The sequence below is a fragment of the Lycium ferocissimum genome, chromosome 10, assembly GCF_029784015.1.
Source record: "Lycium ferocissimum isolate CSIRO_LF1 chromosome 10, AGI_CSIRO_Lferr_CH_V1, whole genome shotgun sequence".
Classification (NCBI taxonomy): Eukaryota; Viridiplantae; Streptophyta; class Magnoliopsida; order Solanales; family Solanaceae; genus Lycium; species Lycium ferocissimum.
Window position 1 is genome coordinate 14,180,109 of NC_081351.1, and position 12,828 is coordinate 14,192,936.

The 12,828-nt window shown below is 33.9% G+C and overlaps 1 protein-coding gene and 1 pseudogene across 1 annotated transcript; one reads left to right on the top strand and one right to left on the bottom strand.

Moving 5' to 3' along the window:
• The first annotated feature begins 1,012 nt into the window (after nt 1-1,012).
• Nucleotides 1,013-2,873, top strand: LOC132035103 (protein FAF-like, chloroplastic). Its single transcript, XM_059425414.1, has one exon. It carries the CDS (start codon nt 1,176-1,178, stop codon nt 2,694-2,696), a length of 1,521 nt encoding a protein of 506 aa, XP_059281397.1. The 5' UTR covers nt 1,013-1,175; the 3' UTR covers nt 2,697-2,873.
• A 2,226-nt stretch (nt 2,874-5,099) lies between these two features.
• Nucleotides 5,100-7,092, bottom strand: LOC132035105 (protein FAF-like, chloroplastic; annotated as a pseudogene).
• Between the last annotated feature and the right edge of the window lie 5,736 nt (nt 7,093-12,828).

A 12,828-nucleotide genomic window follows, 5' to 3' on the forward strand; every position in this document is an offset into this window, starting at 1 on the left:
TATATAACAGTGGCTTTAAAATTTAGTTTATAAATACAAACCCTTTGTTGCGTTGACAGTACAGGGAATCTGCTTAAGTATACCATGCTTTGATTTGTGCATTTTGTTTTGGCTTTATTTGGTTGAGTTGAGAGTAGAGTGGATCTGCCTTGTTATACATGAAGGCACAAGGCAGATACATGAACAAAAGAAAATAGAGAAAGCAAAATAAATTAGTGCAACATTTTCTTATTGGTTAAACCGAAAATCGAACCGTTAAGAATCAAAAATCGATAAATCGAAAACCGATAACGAATATCTTATCGGTTTTGTTATAGGTTGAGGGTATTTATAAACTGATAAATCGAACTGCTAATACACAAAATCGAACCGAACCGATCAATAAGTACCCCTAGACAGTAGTAAATGAGAATGTTCACATAAAGGTGAAAATGAGTGTTTGCCCTACTTTGCTTGAACCTTGATCTTCCAATGTTCTTTTCACTTTATTGGCCGCTAGACAACACCCTTATATCCAATTGCAAGTAAATAATTATAATACAAGTTAATAAATTGAAAAAAAAAAAAAAATTGGTAAGTAACCTAGTGGACTCACCTAGTTCAGTTACTAATTGTTTTTACATCATCAATATATAAAACTTCAACATTTATGCATCATAAGCCGGGGCGAAACTAAGCTTTCGGTTAGGGGTTCGGCTGAAGTCAATGGATTTGATTCAACCTTAAATATGTCTTAAGAAATTCCTTGAATGTATATAGATTATAAATTTTGAAGCCAGTAACTTAGACTGACTAGAATCGCGAACACATAAACATTAAATTCTGATCCCGCCATTGATCATAAGCAAAGAAAAAAAAGTAATTAGAGAGGTGAGAAATAAAATATAAAAGGGAGGCTTTTTATTGGTGGCTTTAGAGGAGGGTCCATTACACAAGATTCCATTAGGCATTTTGGACTCCTACAAATACCCTGACAATTCCCAACCCTTTTAATTGCATTCACAGCATCAGCCAGAAACACCCCATACTCTAATATAGCAAATAGCAATAATACTATCCTCAAACATAATTTCTTTTTCCCCTCTTTGCTTGCAACTGTCATCCAACTGGACACTATCCTCTATTGGAGTTGTTTGCTTAAGGTAACAACACTTATTTTCATCTTCCTTTAAGGAATGTGTCAATTGAGTAAACCACCAACACCACCTCTGGCTAAAACAAATATAGTGACAAAGGGCATAGTGTCAATTCTTGGATCAGATAATCAAAGAGGCAAATCAAGTGCAGCCTCCATTAGAAGAACATTTTCTGCTGATATGTCATCCAAACAATGGCTTGCACAAAATCATTTCTTTTCTCCCATCAAAAAGAGTGCTTCATCAAAAGATCTTGTTGATCATTCCTCCTCAGAGGAGGAAGAAGATGATGAGATCAAAGGGCAAAAAACATCATTGGATGTTTGGAGCTCAATTTTGTCCCAAAAGAAAGATGATGATGACATGTCCAATCTTCAAACTCCATATATTCATCCTCTTGTTAAAAGATCAACTAGTTCTTTGAGTATGAGAAGTCTTGAAATTTGTACTGAAAACCTTGGATCAGAAACTGGTTCTGATGGCTTTTCCTCCTACTCTCCTTCTGAGAATGGAGAGGTAGACGAGGACAAAGACGAACAAAAACAACAACAATATTGTCCTCAATCCTTTGAGGAATTGGGAGTTGTAAAGTATAATTATAGTAAGAGATCATCATCTTTTCCTAAATCTTTTCCTCCCCCAATCCCTTCCTTGGCTAGAGGTGACAACAAGCCTTCTCTCCATATGCAATCTCGACGCCAAGCTGGTAGATTGATTCTTGAAGCTATTTCTATTCCTCCTCGAAATCTTTTCCATGCCCACCGCCATGATGGTCGCCTTCTTCTGAACTTCGTTGATAATAGTACTTCCACTTCATCATCAGAATCAGAGATGGAGGTTTATGGTGAAGAATTTGAGGAAGTGTTGGATGATATTGATGATCAAACACCTCAACTTGATTACAATACTGATGAATATATAGAAAATGGGATCACTGTGATGGAGCCGAAGCTAAGATTGTCAAGTGGGGTGATAAATATGAAGACATCAGCCCTGATGATAAAGCTGTTAGATTCTCCGATGGAAATAAGGGGAAAATCAATTCAATTCTCAATGGGAAAAGAATTTTACGAATTCTCCCCCGAATTGGATGTTCATTTGGGGCTTGGAAACAAGAATTTTGTAACATGGCCTAACAAATTTAATGAAGTTGTAAACCTGACGGGTTCTGTGGGTTCAACTGAACTGACGAAGGAGCTAAGTCAGATAACCTCAGTTCCTCAGTCACTGCCAACTCAACTTACACCGGGGGCTGCGGCCTCTTTCAATGCCTATGAGTATTTTTGGAGAAAGAAGCCTACGGTTGCAAGCATTGTGAAAACTACCACAATTACAAAAGAATGCAACAACTATACCACTAAGCAAATTGTTCTTGCAGCTAATAGTACTGCTCCCAATGCTCAGAGCACAACAAAAGTAGCAGCATATGAGGTGCAAGACTTGGTGTTAATGAGAGGGAAAAGAGCAAATAAGAACTATTTGGTACCTTTGCAAAGAGGATGCAAAGAGCCAAGGAGGTCTTTACTAATTTGGGAGCCTTACTGCATTGCCACCTCCTGATGATCACCAATTTTTAATCCAGTCCTAATTCAGCCAATTACAAAAAATAAATATATATAACTATACAGTAATATTATAATATTTATTAGTAAGATTGTTATTTTCCTCTCTAAGTCGTGACTAGTTTTTTACTCTTTGTCAATAAAGAGTTTCGTGTGGCCAAATAAAAAAGAGAGAGATCATTGGTTTATATACAACCATATTTTATATAGGCTTTTCCTTTTTTTTTTTTTTTTTTTTTTTCGCGCCACATAGGACTCATTAAAAGGTAGCGCTACCTCCATACCTAGTTAAGCTTTCATTTTGAGATTATGATGATGTTAGTACTTAGTTACAAAAAATTTAGTGACCTGTCATTGATTTGGTGGAGTCCATGTTGTTTGGACGCTTCGAAAATATTGTCGCTTTAATATTGGATCCTCCAAAAATGCATTACTTTTGGAGGATCCGACACACATCCGTTGACATTTTAGAAAAGTCCGAGCAATATTGGATGAAATTCTCCCCCTTTTTCCTCTCCTTCTTCCTTTTAACATCAGCTTTTGTCAGTCCAAACAAAGACTGAAAAAAAAAAAATTGAGTGGTATTATAGGTAGACAATGGGTATCCTGGTTTCCATTTGGGAAGTTTCTATGAACTGAACAGTTTTCTGTTATACTAAAACAATGTAGTTAATAGCAATTTTAATCTCTTTATTATAATAAATTTTGATTTTAAACCTTGTAATATTTGACTAAACACATTTAACCTTCAATTAATTATTTTCTACACTTTTGAACCCTTTTCTTGTGAACATTAAGAATCTTTCAGAATTATTAACCATTCCACCATTTAATTACTCATGCATTACGTTAAATTTGTATTGTTACTCCATATTTGAGGTAATTAGTTATAAAAATAGCTCAAATATAACAAATTTCCTCATAAAAGGACCAAAAATATACTCCATTAATTGAAGGTTAAACATGTTGAATCATAGGAGTAAATTACAAATTTACAAGGGCCAAAACAAAAATTTACCAGTAACTAACGGATCAAAAGTGTTATTATCCCTTTATATAATTCAACAAACCAGCCTTATGACAGAACCTTATATATTCCCTGTAAGCTCTAAGCTATGTTAGAGCTCTTTGGTACGTATATTACAATATGTTTGCATGTGTGCTTATTATAACATCAATTTTATTCCAACTTTTCATTACCTTTTTCAAGCTACTGGTTCGACCAAACCCAGTAGTTTGGGTTCAACTCCGTATTTGTCCTCAAGATTCATTGAATATTTTCACATTAATAGTTTAGAAATAGTAACTTAAAGAGCTTAGAATTCAAAATTCATAAGCCTCAAACCATGATTTGCTCGCTTATAACATAAATTTTATTCCAAATTTTCATGGCCTTTCCAACTTCTTTTTTCTTTTGGGGTTTTCATTTCTTTGGCATAATAACATAATAGGTCTCAGATTCTAGTGGAGATAAAATTCTTCTTGGACGCCTCATATAATACAAGGGTTGTATAATAAATGGAATTGGACAATGAAGAGGTACAATTTGATATGAGGGAATCAATCCTCTCGTGCTATTGTAGAATATGCCATTTTCTTAAAAGGCAGAACTGGGACTTGTACGGAACTCATCTAGGGTGAGGCACTTGTGAATATACTAAGTATGTTAAGAAATTTACTAAATATCTATAAATATCTAAATCTTATAAATATAGTATTAATTCGGATATGAGCCAAAAGTTTTACTTTTAGGGGTAAAGTCCTACCTATCAAAGGTGATTCTGTTCCCAAACTTCGAACATTTAATTAAGGATGTAGGAATATAATTTACCGCCCAAGATGACTTTTGGTGGTGTGACACGTTATTTTCCTCCCCCTTCTTTAAATACACGTATATATACAGATTTGAATTGTTGATACAGTTGAAAGTATACAGTGGAAAATGGAATACTAGAGTACTCGTATAGATAAAGAATTGAAACTCGTGATGATGTTTTATTCTTGATTTTCTTTGCTGAGTTGAAACTGCCAGAAGATTAATGAAATTTCTGTAACACAGTCTAGAAAAGTAAAATATAGCTTAGAGAAAAGGTGAAAATATACCCCTCAACTTTGCAATTTTGAGCAAATATATCCCAGTTGTAAAAGTGGTGTAAATATACCCTGCCGTGACAAAATGGAGCAAAATGAACTTTTTTTTTAAAGTCACAGAGATATTTTTTTTAAACGAACTGGACCCGATCCACCAGAAAAAAATTACCATGTGGCGTTAGAAAAATATGTCTACTCAAAAAAAATGAGTAGACTTTTTTTTTTTAAGCCACAGGACATTTATTTTTAATTAAAAAATAAGCTAAATGATTTTTTTTTTCCTTAAATCCCGTTAGTGGGTATATTTGCACTAGTTGTGTAAGGGAGGGGGGATATAATTGCACAATTTTGTAACGGCAAGGGTATATATACACCACGTTTTTAACGGAGGTATATCTGCATTAAATCGCAAAGTTGTAGTCCACGAAATCGTTAAAGAAATTACATATACTATCAAAAAAGTATAAGATCACATCTTATTTCCTTTTACAGAGTTTAGTACGTTTAGTCTCTTCAAGAAAAATGCCAATTTGAGCTGGAAATTAAAGAATTGTTCTTTATGATGATCATCATCAGGAGGTGGCAATGTAGTAAGGCTCCCAAATTAGTAAAGACCTCCTTGGCTCTTTGCACCCTCTATGGAAAGGTACCAAATAGTTCATATTTGCTTTGTTCCCTCTCATTAACACCAATTCTTGCTGCTTATATGCTGCTACTTTTGTTGCACTCTTGGCACTGGGAGCAGTACTATTGGCTTCAAGAACAACTTGCTTAGTGGTGTAGTTGTTGCATTCTTCTGCAATTGTGGGACTGTTGACAATGCTTGTAACTGTAGGCTTCTTTCTCCAAAAATACTCATAGGCATTGAAAGAGGTCGTGGCCGCTGATGTTAGTTGAGTTGGGAGTGACTGAGGAACTGAGGTTATCTGACTTTTCTCCTCGGTCAGTTCAGTTGAACCCACAGAACCCGTCAAGTTGACAATTTCATTAAACTTGTTAGGCCATGTTACAAAATTCTTGTTTCCAAGCCCCAAATGACCATCCAATTCGGGGGAGAATTCGCGAAATTCTTTTCCCATTGAGAATTGAATTGATTTTCCCCTTATTTTGATCGGAGAATCTAACAGCTTCATCATCAGGGCTGATGTCTTCATATTTATCACCCCACTTGACAATCTTAGCTTCGGCTCCATCATAATGTTTCCATGTTCTATCTGTTCTTCTTCTCCTTCTTCTTCTTCTTCTGGGCAATCATCACTTTTATAGTCAAATTGATGTGTTTGATCATCAATATCATCCAACACTTCATCAAATTCTTCACCATAAACCTCCATCTCTGATTCTGACGATGAAGTGGAAGTACTATTATCAACGAAGTTCAGAAGAAGGCGACCATCATGGCGGTGGGCATGGAAAAGATTTCGAGGAGGAATAGAAATAGCTTCAAGAATCAATCTACCAGCTTGGCGTCGAGATTGCATATGAGAGAAGGCTTGTTGTCACCTCTAGCCAAGGAAGGGATTGGGGGAGGAAAAGATTTAGGAAAAGATGATGATCTCTTACTATAATTATACTTTACAATTCCCAATTCCTCAAAGGATTGCGGACAATATTGTTGTTGTTGTTGTTCGTCTTTGTCCTCGTCTACATCTCCATTCTCAGAAGGAGAGTAGGAGGAAAAGCCATCAGAACCAGTCTCTGATCCAAGGTTTTCAGTACAAATTTCAAGACTTTTCATACTCAAAGAACTAGTTGATCTTTTAACAAGAGGGTGAATATATGGAGTTTGAAGATTGGACATGTCATCATCATCTTTCTTTTGAGACAAAATTGAGCTCCAAACATCCAATGATGTTTTTTGCCCTTTGATCTCATCATCTTCTTCCTCTGAGGAGGAGGAATGATCAACAAGATCTTTTGATGAAGCACTCTTTTTGATGGGAGAAAAGAAACCATTTTGTGCAAGCCATTGTTTAGATGACATATCAGCAGAAAATGTTCTTCTAATGGAGGCTGCACTTGATTTTCCTCTTTGAGAATCTGATCCAAGAACTGACACTAATCCCTCTTTCACTATACTTGTCTTAGACAGAGGTGGTATTGGTGGTTTACTCAATTTTTGTGTTGCTGCTATTTCTTCCATTCTTATAGATAAGTTGAAGTTCTTGTTGTCTACACAAGTTGTTGACATCTTTAGGACAGTGTCCAGTTGATGACAGTTGCAAGCTAAGAAAGGAAAGAGAAATTATGTTTGAGAATACTATTATTGCTATTTGCTATATTAGAGTATGGGATGTTTTTGGCTGATGTTGTGAATGCAAATAAAATGGGTGGGGATTGTCGGGGTATTTGTAGGAGTCCAAAATGCCTAATGGAATCTTGTGCAAGGGACCCTCCTCTAAAGCCACCATAAAAAAGCCCCCCTTTTAATTTTCTTTCTCACCTCTATTATTTTTTTGTTTTTCCTTAATGATAATTTTATATAATAAGGGTGTGACAGTTTTTACAAATTAAAGTTGATTGATTCCAATAGGTTACCATATTTTTATTTTTATCAATTTACCAACTTATGTCATAAATACTTCATTTGCAATTGTAGTCAAGGGTGTTGTCGATGTTGGATATATACTATTAACTATGTGCTTGGATATAGTATTTATTATAGAAAAATTGTTTAATCAATTTTTAATAAACATTTAAATACATCATGTATCCGTTCGTGTATCCTTTATTTAATAGTACTAAATAATTTAGTGTATGGAGTTTAGCTTATACACGGAAGATTAAATCATCGGTTCTTATAAGTATAAAGTTTATGTTCACAATCTAAGATGAAAATCGGACAAAAACTACAAGTGAACATGGAATTAGCTATGGCATTTGTCGGTAATTCCTAGCAAATCCGTCGCTAAATAGCTTCTCACTAATTAGATTTACTTATAATTCGTCGCTAATCCGTAGATTAGCATGAGATTTTCTTTGTTTCATTACGAAATTTTGTCCATCGCTAATTCCATGTTTTCTTGTAGTTCAGTATGATTGTAGCACAAGATTAAATATAATTTATCTTCATTGTAGGAACAGTATAGTTCTGGCTTCTTATGCTAGTACATTTTGTATGTATTGGACGGACCAAGTAGAGATAAGAGCTTTTGTACTGAATATATAAAACAACTACTCTAGTTCATTAAATGTATTTATAGTCTTAACCTTGATATAATTATTATGATCAATGTGATTTTTTCATTATTTTGATTTATCAAAAAATACGGCCCTATTGTGAGTCAATGTACACCTGATAGGTTGGATAGTAACAAATAACATTTGAGAAATTATAATTAGTTGATAGAATTCATGTATCGACTTTGAGATTGATGATACCCATTTATAAGTGCTTATAAGTTTTCATGTGCAAACCCTGCAGGTGCATTTTGTATCCGTCACATGAAATAAGTTAAGTGGAAATATAAAAGATTTAATTAGTTAATGAATTAAATTGTCAGTAATTTAATTTAAGCGATTGGTATCTTTAATTTTTAACATGGGGAGTTAAATAAAATTTAATGAAAGAAACTGAGGAATGTAGTTACAATTTTTTAATAGAATAATTGTAATTTATTGTGGCAATATTAATTTATTCATATTTCGAATTAATGTCAAAATGAGAAGTCTCGTTAATTAACTTTGTGGTCCCTGCTATGCCTAATTAATTATGAACTTGGAAAATAAATTTCTTGGTAAAAAAGTTGTCTACACGTTTTGGACGATTTATATCCTAAACATGGTTTTAAATAGAATGCTTTCTAGGCCTAGGAGGTAGACTTTTTCTTGAGCCGTAATACTCATCCACGCTAGTATTCTTTGTCCAAAGGTTAATTATGTTACATAACAGAATAATTATGTTACATAACAGAAGATTGCAGACTGTGGAACTGGAGGACGATCACGTGGACTATGTTTGCTCGTGCTTGAAGGTTTGATTTGTAGTCGCAGTCACGCTTCAAGAGATAAGTATATATTTATGTTTGATTAAAATCTGTGATTCTATATTACATGCAAGTTTGATCCTGGCTATTTACTTCCGCTACTCATATCCCTTTACTATTACTGATGCTTTTTCATCTCTTCTTGAGCCGAGGGTCTATTGGAAACAGCCTCCCTACCCGTCAAAAGATAGGAGTAAGGTCTGCGTATACTCTACCCTCCTCAGATCCCAACTGGTGGGATTATACTGGTTATGTTGTTGTTGTTGCACTCTCCGTATTCCATCAGTCGAGCAGTCAATAAAATTAGAATGACCTTGGAAGACAGGATTTATAGCCAAACTTCGGCTTCCAATGTAATCATGCGTGCCATGGAATTCTCCTTGTCGGCCAGTCCTAATCGCAACATAAGAATATCCCAATAAATGTCAAGTAGGAACCTCTCAACACCTCGAATAGACGTTTAGAACTTTTAGTTTTACTGTAGGATTTTAATGATTCATAATTTCTACCCTCTCGACTTTAGACTCAAAAGGAGCTAACACTTTCTTTTATTAAAAAAAAAAAAAAAAAAAAAAACTATAATGATATTACCTATAACTGTGTTTAACATGAATGAATGCGGATTATTAATGCACAGGCTAGGGGAGCCGGTGATTACGTGTAGCTACAGAGAGCAAAACAAAATTGCGGATCTATTAGCAAAAGAAGGAACAAAAAAGAAGATTTTTTATACTCCCTCCGTCCCGATTTATCTGATATAGTTTGACTTGGCACGAAATTTAAGAAAGAAATGAAGACTTTTGAAATTTGTGATTTAAAACAAGTCATGAATACTTGTGTAACTGTAAATCATTTTATTAAGGATAAAATGGGAAGATTGAAGTTAAATTATTTCTAAACTTAAAAATATTTTTTTTAAACAGACTAAAAAGGAAAGTGTACATAAATTGGGACAGAGATATTAATGTTTTTTAATGGCCAATTCCTTCTGTGTTTGTCATGGCCGCTTTTGAGCCAGACAGATCAAGAATTGGCTATTTTTTAGAGCCCAAGTGGCACACTCCTTACGTTATAGGAGTATCTAATATATTCGTCTACCAAAAAGTAAAAAGAAATTGCCAAACAAAATTGGAATATAAGGAGAATGATTATTCTAGTGTGACATATTATATATAAACTTACTATTTTCCATGTATGAATACTGTTTGATTCTTATTTTCAGGTAGAACACTGAAAAGGAGCTATTAATGGGTGGGGGGAAATTGAGTTTTCCGCCCAAAAGAACATTTCAAGGAATGAATATATAATACATAACTAACCAAAATGTTTGTACAAATTTAAGTTAGAAGGACGACGAAGATGGCTTAAAGAACAAGCAAAGCAATCACCTTTACGAGGTGCAAAGCTACCCCTTCAAAAGAATATCACCATTTATCTATACTCTCAATCGGTGTTTTAAAAGACAGAGCGCAAAGAAGGAATACTTTATCTAAAATGGAATGGAGCATATTCCAAATCATGAGAAATACGTTCCTTGAGGGGTGTTCAACCGAACAATCTTCACTGAAAAATTATACAGTGTAGACATCAATTCTTACGTATTACAACCGATGTATATTACATAATGAACAGCCATAACATATATATTATATATTTCTTTCTCAAAATTCAAACACTCTAGACAAAATTTCCTACTTCGCCACTAATACTTTTTGTCCTAATTATGTGAAGGTTTTTTAATTGATTGGGCAAAAAATTTTAGAGGATTTTTTTTTTTTAATTTATAGTCTAAAACAATCAATAGAAATTTTAGTGGTTGTATAATCCTAAACATAACATAGTTATTGTATACAGTAAAAACTGATTTCAAGAGTTGGGCGAGTTAGGAAGCAACACGTAGCAAGAATGGCCAGTTAGCAGTGACTCAACCATGATGACACCGGATACAAGCTTGTGACCGGATAAGGAGCAATTCAAGATGTGACCGTTATAGAGACATTACAGAAGACCTCAAGTTTCCTGCAGCCTTTATTAGCTTTTATTAGGCTTTCTAACCTTTTATTATCCTTTATCACCTTTTAATTACCTTTTATTACAACATTAATATTGGTAATTAAGGGGGCATGATTTGTGGATCATGCACCCCCTAGCTCTAGTATAAGTAGAGGTTCTTATTTTATTGTAAGGCATCCAATTAATCCTAGCTTAACATTGATACTCTATTATCAGCAGCAATTCATAAAGCATTTCTTATACTTTTTAACATTGATACTCTATTATCAGCAGCAATTCATAAAGCATTTCTTATTCTTTTTGTACTGGAGGCTCAGAGCTAATCAAAGCCAAGTGTTCATCCGGAGTCAGCACTATTGAAAAAACTCTTACGGGCTTATTCGACTCAGGCTTATTATACTCATTTTATGTCTTATATTTACTAGATTTCACTATCAATTGTTATTTAGTTATTCTTATCTATAACAAATCAATTCACGTATCTTTTAAACCATTAACAAATTCAACTGTATCTTTTTTGGGGTAAACAGTTTAACGCCCACCGTGGGGCTAAGGATAATTGTGGTATTGTTTTGTTGCTTTAAGTATCTTACTAATCACTCGTAAATTCGTGAAATCAGGTAATTCGGAGTTATGGCAAACATTGGAGACTGAGCCAACACTGCTATCAAAGAGTTATTGAACAACACAACTGCTCCGGTGGCCGATCCGGTTACAGGAGAAACTCGGTTACTGCCGCTGTCTGCTGTGAAGAACAATGTAAACCAAATGCCAAAAGGCACTGCTTTGCATGAAATCACATAGTGGAAATTGAAATCTTCTTAAATGTTGTCATCTCCCTTTGGAACACAACAAATTTAGAGTTCACAGAACAATATGGGTGACATCACAGTTATTGGTCATTATGACTATTGTCAAATTATTTTCTATGAATGAATGATCTTTAATTTATGGAGACCAAACAGTGAATGAAAATTACCAATGGATGATGTAAACAAAATTCCAAGAAAACAGCAGGGAGGAAATCAGATGAACGAAGTATTCTTGAAAATTGATGCCTGCAGATCTAGTGCTAAAGTTTTTCGCATAATTAAAGTGAAATTGAAAAACAATTATTTTTTAAAAAAAATATAGCACTACTGACAGATATACTGGAAGTAGTGAATTCGAAAAGAGACCTGGAGGAAAAATCACACATTGTTTAATACAAATTGTGAAATGATGTAAGAAGAAAGGATGCGCCTTCTCGGAAAATTAGAAAGGCACGAAAAGGTAGCAAATTTACAGCACCGGATCAAGAAGAAAGTTACTCTACAAATCGGGTTCTACTTTCTTTACTAATTTCATTAATTATCTATCCTTCATGGTTTATGAAATCAATATATAAATATTATAGGATAGATTGATCTTGTGATATATATGTTCTGTATTAGATGCATAATATGATTAGGATTAACAATAGTTATTCTGGTAGTTAATTCTTTTACCAAACAAAATTGGTTTGTTGATATACCATTAGGTCGTATATATAAATGAAAATACATGAAATTTTATTTTTAAGGTTGTAAGACATGGATTAGGCTTACGTTAATACATTTAAAACATTCTTGAGATCATGATGAAAAGATGTTTTATATTTTTGGCTCACGAAAGATTTATTTTTTTAAAATTTTGTTGATAGGACTAACGTTTTCTTAATTAAAAAATATGTTCAGTAGTATGACACTTCAAGATGCAAATATATTTGGCGTCGTCAGGGAATTATATTATCTTGATAGCAAATAAAGAGAAGGAATTTGGGTCCTATATTTTGATTCCAAACCGATGATACAATCAAAATCCATGGGATCATTTTAACAAGTATTGCTCACATATAAAGGTTGTAAACCCAATCACCGTAAGAGCAACGGTTAAGGTGATGACTCAAGGATAAAGTAATAGCAAAATCAGGTTCTACTTTCTTAATTTCACTTATTTATGATTTTCTAATTTTTGTGGAGCGTGTTTCATAAATATTGGGATAGATAACCAAATTTGTGA

What these genes read in the sequence shown, in the direction of transcription:
- LOC132035103 (XM_059425414.1), top strand. Translation starts at nt 1,176, where the DNA reads ATGTGTCAATTGAGTAAACCACCAACACCACCTCTGGCTAAAACAAAT.